Raw genomic sequence first — 24,427 nt, 5'->3', positions numbered from 1 at the left:
TTGTTGGTGTTTTCCGTCGCTGGATTCAGGCTCCCCACTCTCTCCAGAATTGGCAGGAATTGCACAAAAGGCCCCAAATACCTTGTGATTCATTTATTTTTGTGGGTGGCAAAAAATAAAATTGTAATTATTGCTTGGAACTTTTTATAAAAGCTGATGGTTTTTCTCCCAGAGGAAGGCTCGTTATATTTATATATGGATCTGTAAAAGCGAAGTACTTCCTAACTTTTGCTGTCATCAAAGCTATTACCTCCCCCAGTGTAGTTTAGGGCTATATTGTGTTAGATACAGCTTCAGGGTAGTTCTTTAGGGCAGGATAATCTACGTGTTATTCAGATTAAAAAGAGAAAAGTTGAGAGGCATGCCCAGAATGGGATGCTGTGCCAGGTGCAGTGCAATCAATTATGGTGTAAAAATCCCTTTTCTTCGGTCTCTCCCCAGTGCAGGAGGCATTTGGTCAAAAACCTTGTGAATGCACAGGAGCTCTGCTGTTCCTGGAGTGATTCTGGGCTGCTCCTGCCTCCTCTGGGGTAGGATCTGGCACAGGGGGAACTCGTCTGCATTGCACTCAGGGGGCTCTGAAATGCTTCAGGCAGAGCTGCTGGACTCCTCCAGACCGTGCTGCCCCGACTCAGCAGTTTTACAGTGTCTTCCCTCCCAAATTCTCTGTGGAAGAGGGGTTCTTGCAACTGTGTACTGACAGAGATCCTGGAATCCCAAAATGATTTGGGTTGGGAGGGACCTTAAAGTAAATTCAGTCCCACCCCCCTGCCATGGGCAGGGACACCTTCCACTGTCCCAGACTGCTCCAAGCCCCATCCCAGCCTGGCCTTGGACACTGCCAGGGATCCAGGGGCAGCCACAGCTGCTCTGGGCACCCTGTGCCAGGGCCTCTGCACCCTCACAGGGAACAATTCCTGCCCAATTTCCAATCTAAATCTCCCCTCCTTCGCTTTAAAGCCATTCACTCTTGTCCTGTCCCTCCATGCCTTGTCCCCAGTCCCTCTCCAGCTCTCCTGGAGCTCCTTTATGCTCTGGCAGGGGCTCTGCGCTCTCCCTGGACCCTTCTCCTCTCCAGGTGAGCACCCCCAGCTCTCCCCGCCTGGCTCAGAGCAGAGGGGCTCCAGCCCCCGTGGATGTGGGTGTCACAGTCAGCCCTCCCAATCCTGGCTGTGGCAGGTTCCCAGCCTGCTGCCTCCCTGACAGGTGGTGCTGCCTCTCCAAGCCTGCAGGCACCTGTGCTTTCTGGTAATAAATGTTCTCAGGTCATAGAAACTAACCCCAAATTTCAATTTCTCAAAAGTTTAGTTCCTGTGAGTAGATTTTTAAGGGTAGTGTGGATACATTTCATGCTGACGAAGGGGATCTTATGGTTGACTGGGAGCAGAGTTACATGAGCAATGGACATTTGTCAGGATCCTAATTTATAGAGAGCAACTGGAAAATTTCCATTCAGCTGTAACATTTCTCCAAGTCCTTTCTGTGAATCTGGAATTTCTTGACTTTGGACCATTTTTTGTGTTGTTTTTCTTTTAATTTCCACTGAAAGGCAACATTGCCAGAGACCATCTTGCCTATAAATTCTCTTAGTGTCTCTTCCTCTTCCCCAGCCGTGCCTGCATTGTGCTGGAATTTTCCAAGGTCTTCAGAGTGTGTATTTTTTTTTTTTTAATGATTGACTTCCTCCTGTCAATCCTTTACAAAATGCATATACCATATAAATACAGGGGGGGAAAAAACCAACCAAACAAACATTTTTGTGAAAGTTGCCTGTAGCTGCTATAAATTTATAATAAATGACTGTTCACTGCACAGAATTGATCCAAACGTTTGCCTGGCTCATCTGAGTCACCTGCTGCGGCGAGGAAGGGGGAAAGTCAATAGGTCAGAAGTGAGGCAGGGCTTTTCAAACTCAATCTTCTGTGAAGTGCGAGAGGCCAGCAGACAAACACATCTGTAGCATGGCTTGGCAGCAGCTTCAGAGCTAGGAGTGTCAAGAGGGCTATGTTTGATTAAAAATGATCCTGCCTGGCTGCTGACACACAGATTCCCCCCGCCCCATCCCTGTGTTTTCTTCCGTTCTTTCTGAGTGTGAGTGTCGGCACCCACATGAAGGAGATTCTGCAACCAGAATCGAGTGAAATAACTCTCATCATCTTCTCCCCTTACTGCTGACATTCGTCACCTTGATGCATCTGTGAGGAGATGAGTGCAGACACAGTGTGCTGTAAAATAACTGCTTGATGAGTCCAAATGTGAGTTCAACATCCAGTGCCACGGTTAATATGATGCAGACTTCCAGGTTAACAAACTCATAAATTGCGTCAGAACACATCTCCCTCCCTAAATTCAGCCTACCCTTCCCTCCCACGAGAATTATTGTCATGTTGCACTGTTACAACTAAAAATGTTGCTGTTCTGTCGACGGCCCTCACTTGGTTGGGCTCTGAAAATTGGGGTTTTCTTAACATGACCTTCAAACGTTCAGGTGCCAGGGTTCAGAAGGGTGTTGAGGCCATGCAGGCAAATATCAGCTGAGAGTTTACTCTGCTGTAATTTTTGTGTTGAATCATAGAATTGTTAAGGTTTGAAATTACTTTTACAGATCATCAGATCCAACCATCAACCCAACACCATGCTCACCACTAAATCACACCCTCAAGCACCACACACACACATTTCTTGAACACTTCCAAGGATGGTGACTCCACAGTCTCTTCCAGTGCTTTACAACACTTCCCATGAAGAATCTTTTCCTAATATCCGATCTAAATCTCCCCTGGTGTGACTTGAGGCTGTTTCCTCTCATGCTGTCACTTGTTACCTTGTATTGAGTGTGCCTTTGGGGGACAGTGTGCAGCAGCAGAACCTGGCTGTTGCTTGAAGCGGGAGTGTGCTTTTGTTTAGAGTGCCAGTGTGATCACAAGGTGATAAAATAATGCAAGCAAGACAGTATTTCTATTTTGATTTGCAAGTTATTTAACGGAAGTGGTTCTAGCTAGCCCTGAGTCTACTGTTGTGTATACCCCTGCAGTTCTGAGATCCTTTCTGTCCCTAACAACTGGTATCCAGCAGCTGCTTCCTCCAGAGGACTGGTTTGTTTCATGGCTCATGGGGGAGCCGCTGACTTTCCGAATGGAGCAGTTTACACCAAAAACCCAAGCAAACCCACTCTTGGTTCTCTTTTTCCTTTGCCCTGCAGGCTCCTTCATGATGGTGAACAGCTCTGGGCGAGCATCGGGGCAGAAAGCTCACCTGCTGCTGCCCACGCTGAAGGAGAATGACACCCACTGCATCGACTTCCACTATTACCTGTCCAGCCGCGACCGCTCCAGCCCCGGCTCCCTCAACGTCTACGTCAAGGTCAACGGGGGCCCCCAGGGCAACCCCATCTGGAACGTGTCAGGGGTGGTGACCGAAGGCTGGGTGAAGGCAGAGCTGGCCATCAGCACCTTCTGGCCGCATTTTTATCAGGTAGGGGGTTTGTAAATATTTTTCCCTCTCTCCTTTGGTTGTCTGTTGTTAGTTTTGAAAATCGACACCTCCCTCGCTGATTTTTCCTCTCAGTATAAGTTCAGCTGTAGTGGTTATATAGGCAGCTTGACGTATTTCTTCCCTCCTTGCCTTTTTTCTTTAGTTGTTGGCAGGCAGCAGAGTGATGGATGGGAGGCAATTATTGACAAGACCCACTCGTTCATGATGAAATTGCCACTCGTATTGGCACTTTCCGTGGCACTGTGAGACTGTAAACAAAACAGTTTCTGGATGTGCATCTGTGCTCTGCATAAATCTCCCTAGATTATTTTTGGACCATGGCTGGTTCCATGAGAAAGAACATTTTTTGACTTGGCTTTGCATCTTCTGCCCATATGAGGGGTGTAAGGACATAAGGTACCAATAAATTCTTGTACCACAGTATCAAATATGGATATTCTTCATTAGATCCTCAGTTCCTCGTCTTTCTAGCACAGCTTTATTTATTCTGTTGGAAGATTTTTTTTTTTTTTTTTTTTTTTTTTTTTTTTTTTTTTTTTTTTTTTAGGTAATGACAAAGCCAAGGAATATAATGGCTACACAATTTTTTGGTTATATTAGTTTTACACCTACTTATTAGTTGTCTGCTTCAGTCTTCATGTGGCAACTTTGCAGCCATTGTTTTAATTTCACTTAGATAATTCGCACACAGTGGGCTCACATCCTACTTTTGATTTGTTGAAGGAGCACTTTCGTCTTGTTTTATATTCAAGACACACACCAAAATAAAAAGCCTGGGAGGTAATTGCATCCTAAACCTTGCAGGAGATTTGGTGTCCATGTGATACTAATAAAAGACATGAGCGAGATAGGGACTGGGATAGAACGAACTATGAAAAGGCAGCAAATAGTCTGTGTATAAAAAACAGCAGGTAGAAAAGCCTCTCTTTTTCTTGCTTCTAATAACTGGGTAGGAGGTCTGTAAAATCTGAGCTGGAGGAGGATTCTTTAATGCTCTGCCTCTGAAAGAGTTGTGGATACCAGCAGAATCCAGAGTGCACCAGGCAGGCGAGAGGGAAAGATAAAGAGATGCAAATGTGCGGAAAGTGGTGTTTTAAGGGCACTGTACAACTTGTGACTGTTCTGAAGGCACACTGGAGTGCTCCTGCTCCATTCATATTCACGTGATCCTGGGCAGGAAGCAGAATTCGCTTCATCATAGGTGCTCCACAGAGATAACAGAAATGATCTTTCACCCAGAAAATCAGTGCTTGAAAATCCTGCAAAAGGCAGTCTGATCTCACAATCAGAGGGATCCTGCTCTCAGACATATCAATAGGAGGCTTCCTGAGCCTCACTTATGTCTTTTACAAGTACTTTGGCAGGTCAAGTTTACTTTTCTTGGACAAAAGAATCCTTTAAATCAAACAAGAATTTTCCACTGAAGCATAAAGGTAAATGGGTTGGAAGGCAGCAGTACCTGCCCAGGCGTAGTTCCTTCCTAGAAAATGCAAGGGGTTTCTTTTTAAATTTGTGATGAGTGAGAGTGATGTTTCCTTCTGGTCATGCTTGTATTTTTTTCCTTAAGCATGGATTTTAAAATCTTGAGACCTGTGCTGCATATTACGGGGGTCTAGTAGATTGATTTCAGTCTCTGATTTTATAAATCACCTTGTTGGTGGTCTGTAGTCCTGTGAGTTTCTACATTTAAGCGAGGTTTAAGAAAAAGTGAGACAAAAAAAGAGAACTTGAAGCTTGAAAAAATGAAGAGGAAAACTTCTTGGTATTTGCCAGCCTAAAATAACACTTTTGCTTAAATAAGTCCAGAGGTGGGAGGATGACAAAACTTGGGTGTGTTGCTGCCTGAGGAGTGTCTTATTTTTCACACCCGTGATCTGGAATGTGCCATTGTGGTATTATTTAATAAAACCCTAGGATAGCACATCTCATTCTACTCCCTTCCATGGGCAGGGACACCTTCCACTGCCCCAGGCTGCTCCAAGCCCCAGTGTCCAACCTGCCCTTGGATGCTGCCAGGGATCCGGGGGCAGCCACAGCTCCTCTGGGCACCCTGTGCTAGGGCTTCAGCACACTCACATTTGCCATTTCTTTGTCAGCTTTAAATCAAAATTGCATTCCTGGAGAACTATTTGTACACAAGAGACCTGACAGCCCGTTCTGTATTTTGAAAAGACCAGGTAAAACCAGCATTTTCCCTAAATATTGAAATCTGCATCGGGCAAAATGTTGATTATCCTCCTAACACAGAAACCACACCACCCTAGGTTGGGATGTGCATCAAAGATTCAGCCAGACAGAACAATCTGAAGCCCTCTGCCCTAGTCTGAGGCTTTGCCAAGTACTTTGAACTTTGGAGATGTGGCTAGTGGAAAACTGGTATCCAAAGCTGTTGCCAGAGGTCATGTTTTAGGTCTGGCAGTTTTCTGTGAAAGGGTCATAGGAGTCATCTGGCTGCAGAAGCACTTAGCTGAGATAGAAATGTGGGGAGATATATCATGTCTACCCTGGAGTTACTTGTGCTTGGATTCCCAGCCTGCAAATGTTTTCCAGCGTAGCGAGAAAAAGCTCTAATGGCTCTTGGAGAAAGGTAATACGTGTGATCTTGAATTACTGCTTGCCATAAGGATGAACTCGGTCCCAGAATGCACCAAGGGCAGCACTAGAGCCTGCCAGAAAGGTGTTTTTTTGATGTAGAGCAAGGAATGTTATTGATCCATGCCTGGAGAAAACAGTTGTAGCACAACAGATGAGCTGGGCTACGCTGCTAACACAGACATTGCTGGTAAATCACAGCGCTGGAACGGGGCTTGTTTAGTGGGAAGGAAACATGAAATGACTTTGTATTTGCAGGCCTCAGGAGCATTTAAGGGTGGTTTTTTAAGAGTGAAGCTTTGTATTTTGTCAATATTAATTTCTGTGGAGTTTTTAAATGCAGAGCATCATTAATTGCAGAGCATTCCCCGTCTCAGCCGTCATTCTGTGTGTCCCGCTGAATTTAAAAGGACATGAGTGAAAATACTGCATGTGGGATTTGTAGAAATGGGCCCCATAAACATTTATTCCTGCCTTTTCCCCATGTTGGGTTTCAATTCCCAGTTTTCAGGAAAGCCTGGGTGCTTTTGTGCTTCTCCTTGATAAGGACGAGATGCTTCAAAATACACAAAAGGACAATAATGTGTCAGTTTGAACTGGGAAAGGGCAGGAATATCTGAGTGTAAAGCAGAACAGAATAAAATAGTGAAAAAATATTGCTTAATTGAGAGGAGTCCTCAGTGGATTATGCCCCAGTGGATTGGGATTTTTTAGAGGCTGATTTGGTTATTATTAAGTTATACTGTGCTGTGTTAAAGACCCTGCACATGCTGATAATTAACCAAAGTCAATTCTCTGTGTATTGGTGCTTACTTTTGCCACCCACTCACACCTGATGCCAATGCCTTGGAGAACTTACCAGGTTCTTGACTTGCAGATAATTGAGAATTATTTTGCTGTGGTTTATGAATTTTCCCAAATGTAAAACTAAAGTAGTATTTTGTAGCTGTAATGTTGCACTTGAATTGAGGTCTGAAGGGAGTAGAGCTTTGCATGACCTTCCCAGGAAATGTAATTTTTATCGTGAATGATATTTAATTGCTAAAATAATTATAATTTCCATACTAAAGACTCCTATTCTATACTCTTATTTTATACAGCCTATCAAGGACCGTGATAACACAAAACACTTGCTCACAGTTTTTGGATCATTTTACTTTCCAGTGGCTTGCTGAACAGTCACAGGCTGGGAATGCCAGCTTTTATTTAGAACAAAAAGAACTGTTGAAAACTGTGTTTAAATAGTTAACTCTGTGTTCTAGCAGTGAATTTTAGAAGTTACAAATGACTGGAATACTTTCTCCTATGGAACAAGTGGCTGCACCAGAACACTGCTCTAATGGCAATAACTGCTGACTGAGTGTGTAATTAGCTCTGTCCTTGGAAAGCTGATTATTTACTCATGCAAAAATCAGCAGCTCAGTGCAGCGTGAATGTTGCTTTAGTCAGGTGGAGTGACACTGGGAATTTCCCTTTCCCATGCAGAGGACAGCGCCCATTCCATCTCCACCATTCATTTTTTTTAATGTAGTAAAGCATAGCACTTGGCTCCTTTGGGAAGAGAATCACTAATTTGGGAGGTAGCATCACTGATTGTTCAACATCAGGCTGCATTATTACTATTATTATTATTATTATTATGGTTTGACATTTCTAAACCTGCTATGGCTCAAGTGGGAAGGGTCCCATAGGGATCATTAAATTCTCCTCCCTGCTCCTCACTGGACTCCTGAAAACTGAACCATGTGACTGAGGGTGTCCTTCAGATGCTCCATGAGCTCTGCCAGGCTTGGTGCTGTGTTCATTTCCAGGGACAGATCTGCCTCCCACTGCAGAACCTTTTCCTATTGCCCAGCCTGAGCTTGTCCTGACTCAGCTTTGTTCCCTTCCCCCTTGTCCTGTTGCTGGTCCCCAGAGTGAGATCTGAACCTTCCCTTTGCCCCGCTTTCCAACAATTTACTTACTTTTAATGATCTCTTTATCAGATTTTTAGGTTTTGTTGTTTGGTTTTGTTTTGTTGTGTTTTTTTTTCCCTGTGCTGCTGATTTTTTGGTAGTCCATATATTTTTGTAACAATGTACTTCAAGGGAGTTTTCCAGGTAAAAATCACAAACCCATAGAATGGGATTTTTATTTATCTATGATAGAATATCTGTCTTTCCAGGCCCACATTACTGGAATGTTTTCATAATCCAGGTACACCAATAGAGAAAAAGTTTATTAAGGTAGTATTAATGACGAGAATTTGTACACATGGTTTTTAAGAATATTCCTTCTCAGATCATGTTAGTGGAATCCAGGGAGGCAGAAAAAGCATCAATATATCTGGAAAAATCTTATTTCAGTCCAGAATCCAGTGTCATCCCTTGCTTGTAATTTACTTTCTACTTCTGCAAGGGCCTGAACAGCAAATCAGAGTTTTCTCCAGAGGAGTCCATGCATGGTCGCTGATTCAGGAAGAGAATTCTGTCTTGTGTAGTTCTTTCTCCAATTTTCCAAGGCATACTGAGAACAAGATATCAAATTATTATCCACTTAGTCTTCCTGGACTGGTGCTTAAGTGAATGTAGGTTTGTGCATATACCCAGGGCACTTCTATTGTTTCAAATCAGAGATGCACAGAGTTGTCTTTCATCCTATTGAATGTTGCTCTAATCCTTTGTTTTGCTTCCCCAACAGATTTGGTATTGCATTCACACGCTGAATTGCCCCAGCATCCCTTCATTGTTAACAAAATGCTTTGAATGACTCAGATTTGGAATAACAGCAAAGTGTGGTGACTGCTGAAATTACTGATGTAAATGTTCTTTCTCAGATTTTTTTTTCCCTTTTGTGTTTCAGGTGATATTTGAATCTGTCTCTTTGAAAGGACATCCCGGGTACATCGCTGTGGATGAAGTCAGAGTTCTCGCCCATCCCTGCAGTGAGCACTCTTTTATTTTTCTGACTGTACCAGCGTGTTGCAGGCCACAGTTTGTAGTCTAGAGGAGAGATTTACCCAGTTGGGTTAGCACTAAAATGTCTTGTCTCCCTCCAAAACCCCTGAGGACAGTCAGCCTCGCTTAATTATCTAACTTTTGCAAGCTGTGCAAAAGGCAAAGCTGCTCTCAGTTTATAGCTAGTGCAATTCTCTCTTCTTTACTTGTTAATAAACTGATGGCTTTATTATTTCTTAATCTTCTTGCTGTAGAAAGCAATCCAAAACCTCTTCTCATAATAACCTATGTGGTTAACTTCTGAAAAGAACAACCAAACTGTTTCAGTGTTTCCTTGGTAAGAGGCCTGTCCCAAAGGTTGGTTGGTTTCAACACATTAGACCTGCTCAGAAAGCTGTGAAGAGATTAAAAATCAATCTTATTCACACACTGCGCTTATCCAGGAGTAGAAACTAAAGCAGATTCATGACGCTGTTCAAAAATGTTGGTGCTGCATTTCTTCTGTTGCAGACACAACAATAAACTGAGATTTATTTGCTTTTTTCTTTAAAGGAGCATTGTGCCTCCGTCTTCGAGTCTGAACTTATTTGGTTCCTTTACCCACCTTCAGTGGGGCTTGAGGACTTTTTCTATTTTATGGATGGAATGTACAGTTACTTGTAAAGATTTTTTTTTAACAGCCCCTCTTTCTGGCTCATGGTTTCAGTAAGTCAGTGACAGCTGCTCACAAAAAAAATGATGGATCATATGGATGGAGCAGAATCAACTGTTTTTGCAGTGATCAGAATGTCAAAGAACATCTGCCATTCAATGTGACAGACACGGTTCTGCTCAAGTTTAACAGGACGTTTCTGATAACTGCAGTACGGTTAATTGCTGCTTAAGTAAATTATATTTGTATTTACCATGTGCTCATTGCTCAGGCCTTTGGGTGCATTTACTTCATTAAGGAATACTTACAGTCTGTATTAACCAGATGTTGCTGATAACTGGCAGCATCCAGACAAATCCCCAAATGGTCCATGCCTTCCACGGCAAGTTGGGTGATTGCTGGTCCCTTCCCTGGGAAGGAGGCCACTGAACAAACCATGGGGCAGAGTCTCCAAAAGAAAATGATGGGATTTAAAGCAGTTAGGCAGGATGCTGTGTTGTATCCTTGCTTAATTAAGCAAACTGATTTTGAAGCCATTTCTTCGAGTATATACAGGTCCTTCCTCAAAATTAAGTGCATTCTTGGTGACTCAACAACAGAATGATTCAAACAGGGTTGGTTGTTTGGGTTTTTTTTTCCAATCTGTTTGCAACCCCTAGCACAGAGAGCTCATTACAAGCTCCAAGTTCTGTGCAGTGTCTGTAAACGTGCTCCTGTCTGGTACCCAGTGCTGTTTTTGTTGTACAGCAGTGACAATCACCAGGGTAAACGTCACCCACGGGTTCCCTTCCCTTGTACAGCCTCTGCCCCTCAGAATTCGTTTTACAATTTACAAATCAAAATACGGGGACTGTGAAGCTCCTGGTGACCCTGGAGGTTACTAGAAACACAGGTCTTATTTCTTAATTTCTGCTTTACCTTCCCAGATGACAAAGACAGGCAAACCAAAGTCAGCAAAACCAGTGAAATGCCCCTAATACAGAAAAATAAATGTGTTGCTGGTGCTGCCTCTTGTTTTCCTTTGTCCTGTGAAGCAGTACACTGGAATATCCATTTTCCTTATGCTAAAAGCTCATTGACTCTGTGTGCATGAACCCACCACAGCACAAGCCATGCTCCAGAAGCTGGGCAGACCCAAGGACCAGGATGTTGGCACTGGTGGGACTCTGCACCTATGCATTTGTAGCTGACTTAGAGCTGCACACTTTAGACTGCAGGCACAAATATTAGAATTATCCAGGAATACTGTGTAGGACATTCTGAATGTCACCCAGAGGGAATGTTCCAGTAAACTTTGATGCACATTCCTGCTACCCAGAGAGCAGGATGGTACAGAGTTCCTGTCCTTCAGGAACTGTCAGTATGTTGGATGGGGCACAGGAGCAGATAAAAACATTTGACATGGTGTATGAACATGTGTTCTCTGTTCACGTGTCAAACACTTGTACATCAGGTTTCAGCCATGCAGGGCCACAGATGCCCACATCCCTTTAAAGCTGTTTGATTCCAACAGAAGAGAGGTTATAATGTCCTCTGAAATTATGTATTTCAGTTTCTAATCACACTAGAAAATGTGCAGATGATGTTGAAAAACACTGACCTTTTTAGGTGTAAGCTTTTTTTTCAGTGTGTCGTATTAATTTTTTTCACATGATGCACAAACCTTTTTCTGAAGCCCTGCAAGAAAATAGTTGACTTAAAGGTGTTGCATTCACTGCTGTAATCTTGTTTATACTTAGTTAAATAGAGACCTGACTCAGTCTGATATTTAATCAAAAAGATAATCCTCTCATCTAATTTCTTTGTGAAAAAACCCCAATGTCTGCATTTTTAATATCACTGGTTTAATTTTGAACTAATGCTGAATTTAGTGTCCGCAGAACACTGATATCAGTGATCTTAAACTAAAGCAGTGATACAATACTGTCAGTTAAATGAATATTTCATTTAATATCAGATTTGATATTGATGATGAGTTATTCTAAAGGTCTAGGACGTATTTGGTAGTCAAGAAAAGAAAAAGGATAAAAGACCCTTGTGCAAATGGGGTTTGGGTCAGTCATGCTTGACAAGCACAAAAGCATTTGACTTTTTTTGACCTTTTTAGAAATATAGTTTTCTGAAGAAAAGAGATTACTCAATTACTCTTTATAGCAGGCAATAAGAAATTGTGCCGGTGACCATGAACTTGTGATTTGATCCAAGTCTGTGTTTTTCAGAGATGGCAGGGCTCTCTAAAATCCCTCAGGCCACCCTCTCTCAGCTCCAGCACCACTCCTCTCTGCAGGGAGGAGCTCAACACCCAAGGGCAGCTTTATTTTGCAAAGCCCCTTTGGAAGGGAGCGCCCCAAGGCTTTGCTGAGTGCTGGGGTGGGTGCAGCATGGTCGGTTCCTGCCTTGCTCTACTCGTGCAATTCTCTTTTCTCAGGAAAAGCCCCGCATTTCCTGCGGCTGCAGAACGTGGAGGTGAACGTGGGGCAGAACGCCACCTTCCAGTGCATCGCTGGGGGGAAGTGGTCGCAGCATGACAAGCTCTGGCTCCAGGTAAAGCAGTGCCCTGCTGGCTTTTCTGTTAAGTTTGGGGCTTTGTTTGCTTTTGCAAGTGAAACAAATAGGTAGAGGTTGGTGGCGGTGAGGCAAAATCTTTCCATCAAGATCCTTTGTCCTTAAATCACTTCTAGGTGAGAGTTTGAGGTGACAAAGTGTAGGAGAAGGGAATACAGGTGACTTTGTCCCTGATAAGTAACAGCTGTGTTAATTAATGATGCAGCCTCACCCCTGCTGAGTAACAGCTATACCCAATGAAGAGAAATGTGATAAAAGGGAGTGGCTTAGCTAGTGAGGTGGAATGACGAAGGGATCTTGAGGAGAGAGAATCCCTGCTGTGAGGTCAGTCTGGGGCTGCAGTTAGAGCCTGTTGTTGGAACCTGCAGTCACAGTCTAGCTGGGTGAAAGCCGGCAGTCACAGTCTAGCTGGGTGAAAGCCTGCAGTCACAGTCTAGCTGGGTGAAAGCCTGCAGTCACAGTCTAGCGGGAAATAACCCGTCAGAGGCTGCAAGAGGGCTTGCTGCAGGCAGAGTCAGTGAATGGTTGGAGTCAGGATGGCTGAGCTGTAAAGGGGAATAAACCAGGACCCTTTTCATGCTGTGATAAAAAAGAAGTCTCTGTCTTTGCTCATTTCTGCCCTCTAACAGGAGGGCTGCTACAACAACAAAGCATTGAATTAGGAGACAGAAAAAGGAGAAAATGGCCAGTGACAGCAAAATGCTGGTTTCAAATAAATGCCCATGTACCTGTAAACACTCAGCCATAAAGCAGAAGAGAGAGGAAGTAGGACAGTTGTCTTCTGCTTAATTATGCCATCTGCTTTCCTTTCACCCTCTAAAAATGGTCTCAGCCTGGAGTTGGTGATAATTGTTAGGAAGGAAATCTCCAAGGTCTGAAATTACTTAAATATTTAAAATACGCAAACCCAGTCTGCACCCAGTTTTTCTTGCTCGTAGTTTCCCTTGGCTGTGTTGACAGCAGATTTGGTCTTGTTCCTTTTAGTCACTCACTCAAAAACTAAAACTTTCCCTCCCTGGATGTCTTATTTGCAGCATATTGATCAAATTTGTCTGGTCCTGCTCTTTTGGTGGGTGCAGCAAAAACCTTGGGAATTCATGGTCAGTGTTAGAGCTGGAAATGGAACAGATACCCCAACATAAGCACATGGGGTGTGTGTTTCCCAGTGAAGGACACAAAAATTTGTCCTGCCCTTTGAATTTCCCTGATATGTGGACTCCCAGCATTATCATTCTGGAAGCTTTTAAAATTATTGAGTTCTTAGATGTTTAACTCCTGAATAAGTCAAGAGGATTCTTGTTGCACATACATAGGGCCAGCATAATTTGGAGAACACTGAAGCCAGTCTGAAAGTTTTATTCTCAGCTTGGACTGATGTGGCTGAGGGTTTGATCACCCCACCATAATTGTAACATCTGGGGCAGACAGGAAGGGCTTTTGTAGTCAAAAGATTACCAGATTTTATAAAATTTTATAATTGACTTCAGGCATTTTAATAAAATATAAAAATAACATTTTCAATTCTAGTTTAAATCAAGGGATTGGCTTATCTAATCATATAAATTAAAATTAGTACTGGCAAAATGGCTTAAGTTGGTGAGACATGTAGTTGATATTATATAAAAGTGATTTTACATTCAGTGACTGTGCTCTCATCACAGCTGTTCTCCTAAAAATTGCATTTTTATCTTAAATTTATTTACGTATGGTGTACGTCTAGCATCCACTGAGTTATATTTTTGACTTACTTTATCTCTTTTGGGTTCCTTCATTAAAATATTTCCCCCGTTACAATTAGATGTGTGTAAAAACAATTCTGATCTGCAGCCGTATGAACCTTTCTCTGCGAGAAGCAGTTTGGGGAGGAGAGCATTGCTATTGTTAATGCAAACCTGCTTGCCATTCTCTAAAACTGCAACATTTAGTGAAAATAGCCTTGGAAGCACCCCTAAAAACTGTTTAGTGGAAACTGCCAAAACAGCAATGTGCTTTCCTTTGAAATTCCTAATAAACTGGACAAATGAGCAAGTTGGGGTGTTTATACTGTGGAGAACAATTTCTGGCTAATTCTTTGTCTGTCCCTTTTCCAGCTGGAAAATGTGGTCTGGCATTGGTATAGAGGTTTGTTGGGGAATGCTGGATATACAAGGATGTTTGCTCATCCAACCAATTTATTTAAATTGGTCCAGAATCAGAGTTTTGCATCTGAAAAGGCCAAATTTACAGAATCTGTTCATTTGTAGTATTTTCCCAGGTGAATACAAAGCCTTCAGCTGTTGTGTTTTCACATCCAAGCCGGGCCTCTGCACTGTGCAGAGGCTGCTCTGGAGCCTTTGCAGGAACTAATCTTAGTCAGGGAATGTCCTGAGCTGGGAGGGACCCACAGGATCACCCAGCCCAGCCCTGTCCCTGCACAGACACCCCAACAACCCCTCCCTGGGCATCCCTGGCAGCGCTGTCCAAAGGCTCCTGGAGCTCTGGCAGCCTCGGGGCCGTGCCCATTCCCTGGGGAGCCTGGGCAGTGCCAGCACCCTCTGGGGAAGAACCTTTCCCTGATATCCAGCCTAAACCTCCCCTGGCCCAGCTCCATCTGTTCCCTTGGTCCTGTCCCAGGGCAGAGATTGGAACTGCCCCTCAGGAGGAGCTGCAGCCCCTGATGGGATCTGATGTCAGTCTCCTCTTTCCTACTCTGACCAAGCCAAGTGTCCTCACTGTCCTGCCCCTCATATGGGTTCCCTTCCAAACTCTTCACCCTCTTTGTATCCTTAGAACACACCAAAAACCCAGACGTATCTCAAATGTTAAATAGAATTGCAAACTTAAATATATTATAGAAGCATAGGTTTGGGTCCCACCCCGTGCCATGGGCAGGGACACCTTCCACTATCCCAGGTTGCTCCAAGCCTGGGCTAACCTGGCTTTGGACACTTCCAGGGATCCAGGGGCAACCACAGCTTCTCTGGGCACCCTGTGCCAGGGCCTGCCCACCCTCACCTATATAAAAGAATATTTAGGGCCCAGCTCACACAGCCCTGTGGATTTCCTGAGGGAATGGCTGAACTCTTCTCTTGAAAAGCTGTGCTTGTACAAAACCTCTCCCAGCCGTGTGAACACGGAGCTCTGACCTATGTCAAGCACCCCAAGGAGCGAATTACACACGGATGCACCAACGCATGACTCACCTGTCTCCTTATTTCTCTCTGCCTCTGCAGCAGTGGAACGGGAGGGACACAGCCCTGATGGTCACTCGAGTGGTCAACCACAGGCGGTTCTCGGCCACGGTCAGCGTGGCCGACACGTCCCAGCGCAGCATCAGCAAGTACCGCTGCGTCATCCGCTCCGACGGCGGCTCCGGGGTCTCCAACTACGCCGAGCTCATCGTGAAAGGTAGGAGCAGCAAACCAGCGCCTCCAGGCAACAGGAGTGTTTCTTCCTGGGGGATCACTGCCTGGAAAAATTGGCATTCTGTTGGACCTTCTTTCATTCACGTTAAGATAAGGAAAATGGGTAAAAGGGGTATGAGTTTAAGTCGGGATCTTGAATATTTGAATTTAAGCTTTGGACACGGCCCTCTTTGTAAACTTTTGTCGTAAAAAATAGTGGCTATGGAGGCCTTTACAACAGTCAGCTGAACAGTTTGGCTGTCAGTCGGCTTCAGCTGCTTTCCTTTCCAGTATTTTATCAGGCAAAAATAATCTTGTGGTGGAGCGTTGTGTGTCAGGAGAGACTGTTCAAGGCTGCTGGCAGGAAATGCTGAGATTGATTCTGCTGACACTGTGAAGTCCAGAGGAGAAGCATCAGTAGTTCTTGAAGGGTTTGGATTTTAGCCATGTTAATTACCATGATTCAAGAGTCTGACGCATGCAAGGTGTGTCTTAATCTCACCTTCACGAGGCAGAGGGTGAAGTGCTATCCCCTATGCTAGGTGGATTTATATTTTAATGTATTATATTATATTTTATATTAGTATATCTTATTTATTAATGTTTTTAACTTACCTTGAGCCGCACCACAGGAGTGCTCACTGACTCTCAGGTAGTGAGTTCAGAAGGTGGCTGAGTTGTTCCTGAGGTGCTCTGTGCTTGGGGTGAGAGGAGTTTGAAGTCTGGGTCTGCTCACAGGGTACAATTTACTGATCTAGATGGAGGGTGTGAAAACAGAGGGCAGCAGCAGAGACGAGATCAAGTTGTCCACTGTGCTGCTTTCTGCCAACTGATTGTGTCCTTTGGTGAGCAGGTGCCTTTGTTATGCCTTGGGCTGCTGTGTGGTGCAGATGTTTAGACATCACAGATCACAAGGAGGATGCTTGTGCTGAATGCCAAGTGCTTTTAATTCCCACCTGATGATCTGGTCTCTTGTTCAAATCTGGAGGAATTAATTCACTGTTCAAAGGGAATTGAGCTGCCAGGAGCAGCACACCTAGGATTGCACTGGCTGAATAGAGGGAAGGCAGCCTTGCAGAGCAAGCAGGTGTCAGAGCATTCCAGGCTCAGTTAGGTGCCTGGAACTTCATGTTTGTTGATACAAGCAGGGGAAAACAACAGAAGAATAAATTAAAACCATGAAGGGTGTCCAGCAGGAAAGGTGCTGATGGTTTCATTGCCGGATTGCTCAGCAGTGCACCTACCTGGAAGAAACTTCAACAGGATAATATTGTGGGAGGGTCCCTGATTTGGAAGCAGATGAGGTTAAGTGGCTCATTTGAGGTCAGTTTGGTGCCACCCTGTCACACACCGGGACTTCCAATGAGCCTGAGTAATTTTAGTGTGAATAATAACAAATTTGTAATGCACACGCACAGGCGGAAATGAAAGCAAATTGGAATTGTTTCATTCTAAAGAGACAATTATTGAATTGTAATAATGTACTTGAGCATACATTCAATTAGCCTGTAATTAAAGTTTTGCTCAATTGATAGTCCTGCTCCTAAACCTGCTAAATCCAAGCTAAATCTCTGCTTCTCACATGCTTTCTCTTGATCAGAGGAACATAAAATCACAGGGTGCTTCGTCAACAAAGATTAAGATTTAAAAGTGTGTCTATGTAATCTTTTTAATTGAAAGGTCTGTTTGCTTCCCTGTGCATAAGAAGTTTTATTGGAGTATTTAGAACAGAAAAGTAGTTCACATTTCTCGATAGTGAATGAAAAAGTTTGTTAGATATCAAAATAGAGGTTTTACTTTGAAATGTGCATACTCCTAAACTCCAAATTGGACAGTAAATAGCTGTTTCAGCAAATGGAATGATCACTGAAATTAAACACACACCACCTTGCTTGTCTGTGGGCACCTTCGCTAAGAGCAATGTATTATTGAAAAGGAATTACTGGTGATCTTATACAAAAGAATATAACAGTATTAGTTCCAAATTATTCCAGTCTGTTTAGTGGCAGGAGATACATTTGTAATCCTGTGAAAATGCTGTTCTCTGGGCAGCTATTTGCTGTATGTGCTAATGCTTCTCTGTCTTCTGGCTTGTATAAATGACAATACATTCTTTCTTCTCTCTGCACTCTCCAATCATAATAGCCAGGCCAGAAAAACCTATCATTTCCATCTGCACCCCTTGCCATCCTTTGGTGCTCCAGTGGAAATAGCTCTTCTCTATTTCTTCTCTCTCACTGGTGCACATGCAGTAATTTAATACAATTTTGTACAGGGCAGTTTAAAAAAAAAACCTGGAGATTCTCTGTCTCGCTACACTGCTCACACCTGAACGGAACATTTCTTGTCTGTAATTTTCTTTTAAGTAAAAGCTGTGCGGCAGTTACTCATATTCTGAGCAAAATGTAGGCCTTGCTTGTGTAAAGATTGTTTAAAATACTGTGGAAATTGGCTAGAATTTTATCATTTAAGGTCTGTATTAATGCTGGTGTCCTTCCAGGACACTTGCCACATTAGGTAAGGCTGTGGATAACATTTTAAACTCTGTCAGGGTATGGAGGACTGTTTGCAGTTGGTTGTTTTTTTTTCCCTTGATCCTTTTCAGGTACTCTGGATGCCCAAATTAATCATTCAATATATGATAGGAATCCATGCAGAGCTGATAAAGAGGGAATGTTACAGCATCTATAACCTATTTTTATGAGCCAGTTTTTCTGAGATTTTCACTCTCCAGAAGCCTCTCAAAGTTATTTTCCTGCTACCTTTTGCTACCTTACCATTCTGTTCAGGCACCTGGTACTTTCTTACGGTCTGTTCTGCTACTACAGGGGGAGGAGGAGCCTCAGCACAGCCTCTGTGCAGACCTCCAGCAGGATGTTCTATTTCTCTTCAGTTTTGTTTTCGTTGATTTTCAAAGTGTTTGGTTGAAAAAATAACCTGTCTGTTACGTGAGAGGTTTTCTGTCATGGCTGTGATATTTGGGACAGCTCACTCTTGCTTTTATCAGTCACACGAGGAGCTGATGCCTTGAGTGACACCAGAGGGAGAGGTGGGTTCCTTGGCAGAGTTGTTTACCATTCTCTCTCCGGGTCTCTTTTGGTGTGATGCTCGTCGCTGTAATTCCACCATCTGTTTGTTAACTCACCAGGTACACACTGAAATCTGCTCGAGTGTCTTCCTAAAAGCAGGCACCAAAAAAACCCCAGCCCTGTTTGTGTCCCATCTGGGGTGCCAGTTGTTTCTGTCCCATCTGGGGGACGGCGAGCTGTTTCTGCTCATCCCAGAGATGGCAGTTGTTGGGGGCTCCTTTTTAGGAGCTTAAATTCCCCAGCTCTCAGGTGGTTTTAGAGTTCTGGCCCTCTGCAAAGCTCTGTGCCAAACGCAGGAAAAGACGGAGTCTTCAAGGTTACATGCTTCGTTTATTAGTTCTTATCTTACAATTTTCTCAGTGTCCAAAAGATGTTTGCTGCGGCTCGGACATCTGGTGACTCCCCCTGTCTCTGGGCTGTCCTTATCTTTTATACTAATTGCTACGTATTCTTTATTTACTATTTATTACCAATGTCTATCACTATTACTAAAAAGGTCATCTTTACTCTGACCCAATCCTCACTAACTACTTTGCGCCAATGTCACTGCAGAAATGGAGTGAGGGAACAAGAAGGAAGAAGAAAGGGACAACGCCCCAAATTCTCCATCTTGCCCCATTCACTTCAATGCCAAGAATCCCAAACTCACTGTTTTTTCACCCTGTGATATACTAAACTACTATTTTTACACTCTTGTGGCCTGCAATGCTTCCTGCAGTGCAAGAAGCCTCTCCCATGGACTGAAATCAAATCCAGTGTCTCTCTGAGCTCTGGGCTGGGGTCCCAGACCCCCCTGCCCAGGTCCCTGACCCTCCAGGGCAGCCAAAGGAATGCCCTGGACTCCAACACAGCCCCAAACCACAAAACAAAGGAAAACAACATAGACACAAGCACTAAACAATGCACTGAATTAGAAAAACCCTGTCAAGGTGTTGGAATTGAGATACTCAGGTGTGAAAAACATGATAAATTATTACCTATTTGAATAAATCCTTATATGGAAGCTTCTCCAGTATGAAATACGCTGTGAAGATTTCAGATGTACAGTTCTAAGACATTCTCATCAAGGAAAAGCTCTACAGGTATTTTGGCAGTATTTATTCCTGGAGCTGACTCCAGAATGGTTTCAGTTAATTATTCAGCAACAGGAAGTCCTTCCAGGAGAAAGATTTTTCTGGAGATTAAACGTTGTAAGAAATGAAAACATCTTTGTTCTTCAGCTGAACCTGATCTTGGACTGAAGGTGTTTCTAGAAATGTCACATCAGGCTCTGCATTGATTTTTTTGCAAACAAGTTCAGTGTGGGTATGAAAATGTGTGGTTCATATGCATGTAACATACTCTGGAATGTGTTCCTAGCATGAAAAGATAGCTGTCCTCCATGCAATCATAGAGGAGACTTACCAAATCCAAAGTTTTGCACTTCCTATAGAGCTGTTATGGAGAGATGCGGTGAATATGGTGAAAAATACCCTTTTAATTTTTTTTTTTTTTTTTTTTTTTTTTTTTTTTTTTTTTTTTTTTTTTTTTTTTTTTTTTTAGTATTTTCATGCCTGATACACAGATAGTCCTCTACTATGAGACATTCATGCCAAATGTGCTCATTAAAACAGAACATCCTTGCCATCATGGGGTGATATAACCTCTGTTGGTGATGCTCAGGTCCCCATACTTCATAGGAGATGGGGGTGTTGGTAGGAAATGTAGGTTCTGTGTCTTGGAATAGAACTTGTCCTCTTTTGCCAACAGGGCGGCAGAAGACCACGTCCCTCCGTCCCTTAGAACTTCCTGGGAGACAAGCTCAGCTGTGGCACATCTGATTTAGATTTTGCTGTTAAAAAAAGCATTTTTTCCATGTGCATTAATAAGTAGCTGGCGAGGGTACAGATTCCTATCTGAATTTATCAGGTTCATCCAGATCACAGAAGTTTCTGGGCACGTTTGAATTCATCTGCCTGAGTTCTGCACGTTAATCAAAGCTCTCAAAGTTATCAGTTCGTGAGCAGGAGCCAGTCCCTGGCTGCTGCTCCCAGCAGCGTCAGGACGCTGATAATTAGGGTTCCCTCAGGCTGCCTGCTCTCTCTCTCCCTGTTTTCTCCCTGTTTTCTCCCAGTTTACACGAGTTCAGTCAGTGTTCAGAAGGTCCATGTGCTGTGCTGCGAGAAGCTGAGCACAGATTTGATAAAACACGTAATGATGCCGCTCCTTTGAGCACCACACCAGCGCAGAGTGGGAGGTGCATCCAGGCTCTCTGTGAGGGTTGTGCTGCCTGTGAAATATCTGTGAGGCAGAATGGCTCTGTCATTAACAGAGGGTCTGAAAAAGCCACTTCTCTGTTTATTTCTTTGCAGTTGCATTGATGTAGGGAAGGTACCAATCCCTGCGTTGGTGTTGGCTGGTAATTGAACTTGTCACTGCTCTGTTTAATTCAGTGCAGTTCAGTAGCAGTTGCTTTAACTCAGTTTTAATCATGTGGTGGGAGTGTGGTAAGAAAAGGGGAGGCAAAGAGATTACACTCACCAAGAGCTTTAACTCCAATTTCTCTTCTTTCCATCGAACTTATTATCTGTGTAGCCAGCGATGGAGATGGAAAACAAAGCTGTTTGTAGATTTTCAGTAGTATGAAACATGAGTCCTCTCAAAAGGAAATATTTCCTTCTTATGTTTAACTTCCAAAACAGAGCTGGGAAATGAAGCTATTTCCTTGAGAAGCGATAGATATGCAGTTTAGAGAAAGGCTGCAGCTTTCAGCATTGCACCCAGTGCCATCCAAGTCTGCCATTACAGACTTCAGTAATGATCCAGAATACGCTTTCCTGGTTTCTCTTGTTTGTATTAATCAACAGGCTAATAAACAAACTTATTCAGGAGGAATATGAAACTACAAGGGATACAAAACAAGTTGATAACCTAATGGTGTATTCGCAATTCAGTCTATATTTTCCCAGCTTTTTTTGTTTTTCTCCTCAGCAGCCTTTTTGTTGCTGTGCACAGGGACAAAAATGAGCTGAAGAGATGAGCAGGGAGCACTGGCTTAAACTTGACCTTGTTTCCAACAGTCTGGGAAATGCTAATGGCTCTCCTATCACACCACTGAGTGCCATGACTAAACACATGATATTCATGCAAACCTTTTTGTTTCTAGCTAGAGTTATTAAGGAGGTTTTAAGGCAACTGCAAAGAAATGAACTCAGGACTGTTGTTGCTCAGAAAAGAGCAAGAAACACCAAGAACACATCCCTGTGCCTTTGCTCCCTGGAAGTGTTCTTGCAGTGAATGACCACCAGATATGTGCCATTATCCAACAAGCCTGGCAGCTTTTCATTCTTTGTTCCTTTGTAACATACAAATTTTCATGCAGTTGATTATTAATGACGCTCACATGACATTAAAATTCAAAATGACACTTTGTCTTCTCTTGCTTATGACTGAGGTTAAAGACCTAGCACAAATGAGTGTCAAGGTCACATTCCTTGTTACCTCTCTTCTGCTCATCCTTCCTCTGCCTGCTTAATTGTAGGGAAGTTATTTATGGGCTTTTTCCCAAAAAACAGCCTCTGAAGATGTTCCTAATTTATCCACCCTGTGATTACAATGCTGTTAACTGCTTTCCGTTCAAGGAAACTCCCTTGAAGTGTCATCTGTCACCATTCATGGATGGTGGTGAAGATTCTGGTGTGATTCAGGCAGATTTAGGCACTTACGGGATGTAATTGTTGAGCATGAACTGTTATCTCAGCAGGACAGGGATACCCATTTCACATCACAATATATTTATTTTGTAGCCAAAAAAAAAAAAACCCACCCAAACCACTAAAAAAGCAGTGTTTTACTAGATGTGAAAAGCAAGCTAAGATGCACCAGATTTCTTGGTAAGAACAAATGATTGTTAGCACAAGACTCTTTAATAATAAACCTGCAAAAAAGGGGCGTGTTTGCAATACAGGGAGACCTCATCTGTGCGGGAGAATCCAGTTCATTTCCAAAGAAAGGAGAAAACTCTTTCTGTAGATGCAAATACCTAAAACCAGCGTGGTTACTGGAACTTTTAAAAACTTTGCAGCACCAGGTGCTAAAGAAGCTCAGATACTGATCTCTTTCAAACATGCAGTAATTCCTGCAGCTAACAGGCTTTCTGCAGAAGTCGTGCATTTGTTGTAGGACACTGAACTAAGAAGTTGAAGATCACTTGTGGAAAGGGACAATTTCTGCCCTGAGCCAGGTGCTGATGAATTCTCCAGCTGTCTTTGCCTTGATTTGAGCTTTCATTTTTGGTGGCAGCATCCTGTGAATCTGCCCAGTGCACGGTTGGGTTTCTTAGGATGTGTGAAACATCCTTTCATCTAGAGTTTATTGTTTTTAAAGAAACTGCAAGGCAAGATATAAAACAGCTAAAATTATTTGTTGTTTCTTTACATTGCCCTGACTTCCTGAACTTAGCTTTCTTTTGCTTTATACATCTTGAAGCACCTTGGATTGTGGTCCTTAAACAATCTCTCCTTGTGGGTGTTCAGCCATCAGAGACTCCAGGTCTGGCTGCCACACACACTCTGCTCCCTCCTTTCAACACACCAAGGTTGTTGAAGACAAGGTTAAACTCCTCTGCTCGTTTAGAGATTGGCATTTACAAGATGAGCCTCTAATCCTAAAGTAAAAAAGGTTGAAAGTTCATGAGGAAAAAATTGATGGGAGCTCTGTAAACAATTGACTGATGGGGCTAAGGATACTGGCATGAAGGCAGCTCCAGAATCTTCTTAGCTTCCAATCTGGGAGGTGGCAGAAGGCTTTGGAAGCCTGTGAGTGGTGCTGAATGGAGACCAGTGCAGGAGTTTGTGTCAGGAATTCAGGTGAACGGGATTTTTAATGTTTGCGTAGCATTTAGCTCTGAATGCTGGAGCTGAGCTGATTTGCTTTCCGAGGCAGCGTAACTGAACTCCAGGGAGCAGCTGATGTGGCTGATGTTTGCATTTGTCCTATCTGTATGAAGAGATTGAGGAGCCTGTTGCAGTGTTAAGGAAGGAAGGATCGCTGGGAAGTTCGTTCTCCATTCAACACTGAGATTGTGAGACAAAGAAACAGCCAAAACTGCACTTTGGAGTGGAGATTGTGCAGTCCTCTTTTTCCATCTCTGCCCAATAGAAGAATTCTTCATTTTTCAAAGCAGATAATATCCCAGCATCCATTCTAGCTGCAAGCTGGTGAAATACTCTCCCCAGAGAATCACCCCCTCAAGCCTGTTGCACTGCTTTCCAGCTCTGATGTGCTGATTTTCTGCCATGGTAAATCCCTCCTCTGGGACTGGGAGATTGGTTCAGCTCACACCCTCCCCATCACCCCTCTCCAGCTGTGACTTTTAAAGATGCTTTAGATCCAAGACCAGAAACCTGCTGACCAACAGGGAGAGTGATGGTTACGGCAAGCCCTGCAACTATTTTATTAATTGGCCTAGGAATCTGAGAAGAAAAACCCATAACAGGTGTTTCCTAGCTCCCAAAAGTCCATACTGCCTCCTGAACAGCTGCTCTATTACACCTTCAAGGTGAGCAGGAATGGTTTTAAACTAAAGGATAAGAGATTTAGATTCGGTGGTGGGATCAAATTCTTTACTCAGAGTGTGGTGAGGCCCTGGCACAGGGTGCCCAGAGAAGCTGTGGCTGCCCCTGGATCCCTGGAAGTGTCCCAGGTTGGATGGGGCTTGGAGCAGCCTGGGACAGT

At 43.4% G+C, this 24,427-nt stretch overlaps 1 protein-coding gene across 7 annotated transcripts in view; it reads left to right on the top strand.

Annotated features, from left to right (window-relative positions):
* Positions 1-24,427, top strand: part of PTPRT (protein tyrosine phosphatase receptor type T) — a 451,419-nt gene that overhangs the window by 164,150 nt on the left and 262,842 nt on the right. For all 7 annotated transcript variants that reach the window (XM_058422730.1, XM_040080154.2, XM_040080156.2 and 4 more), the window contains exons 3-6: positions 3,203-3,474; positions 8,929-9,010; positions 12,104-12,219; positions 15,453-15,627. In XM_058422730.1, coding sequence (XP_058278713.1) covers positions 3,203-3,474; positions 8,929-9,010; positions 12,104-12,219; positions 15,453-15,627 — 645 coding nt within the window. The remainder of the gene's footprint in view (positions 1-3,202; positions 3,475-8,928; positions 9,011-12,103; positions 12,220-15,452; positions 15,628-24,427) is intronic.

The sequence above is a fragment of the Hirundo rustica genome, chromosome 16 (assembly GCF_015227805.2).
Source record: "Hirundo rustica isolate bHirRus1 chromosome 16, bHirRus1.pri.v3, whole genome shotgun sequence".
Taxonomy (NCBI): domain Eukaryota; kingdom Metazoa; phylum Chordata; class Aves; order Passeriformes; family Hirundinidae; genus Hirundo; species Hirundo rustica.
The sequence above is the reverse complement of the archived record's forward strand: the minus strand, read 5'-3'. Positions and strand labels throughout refer to the sequence as shown.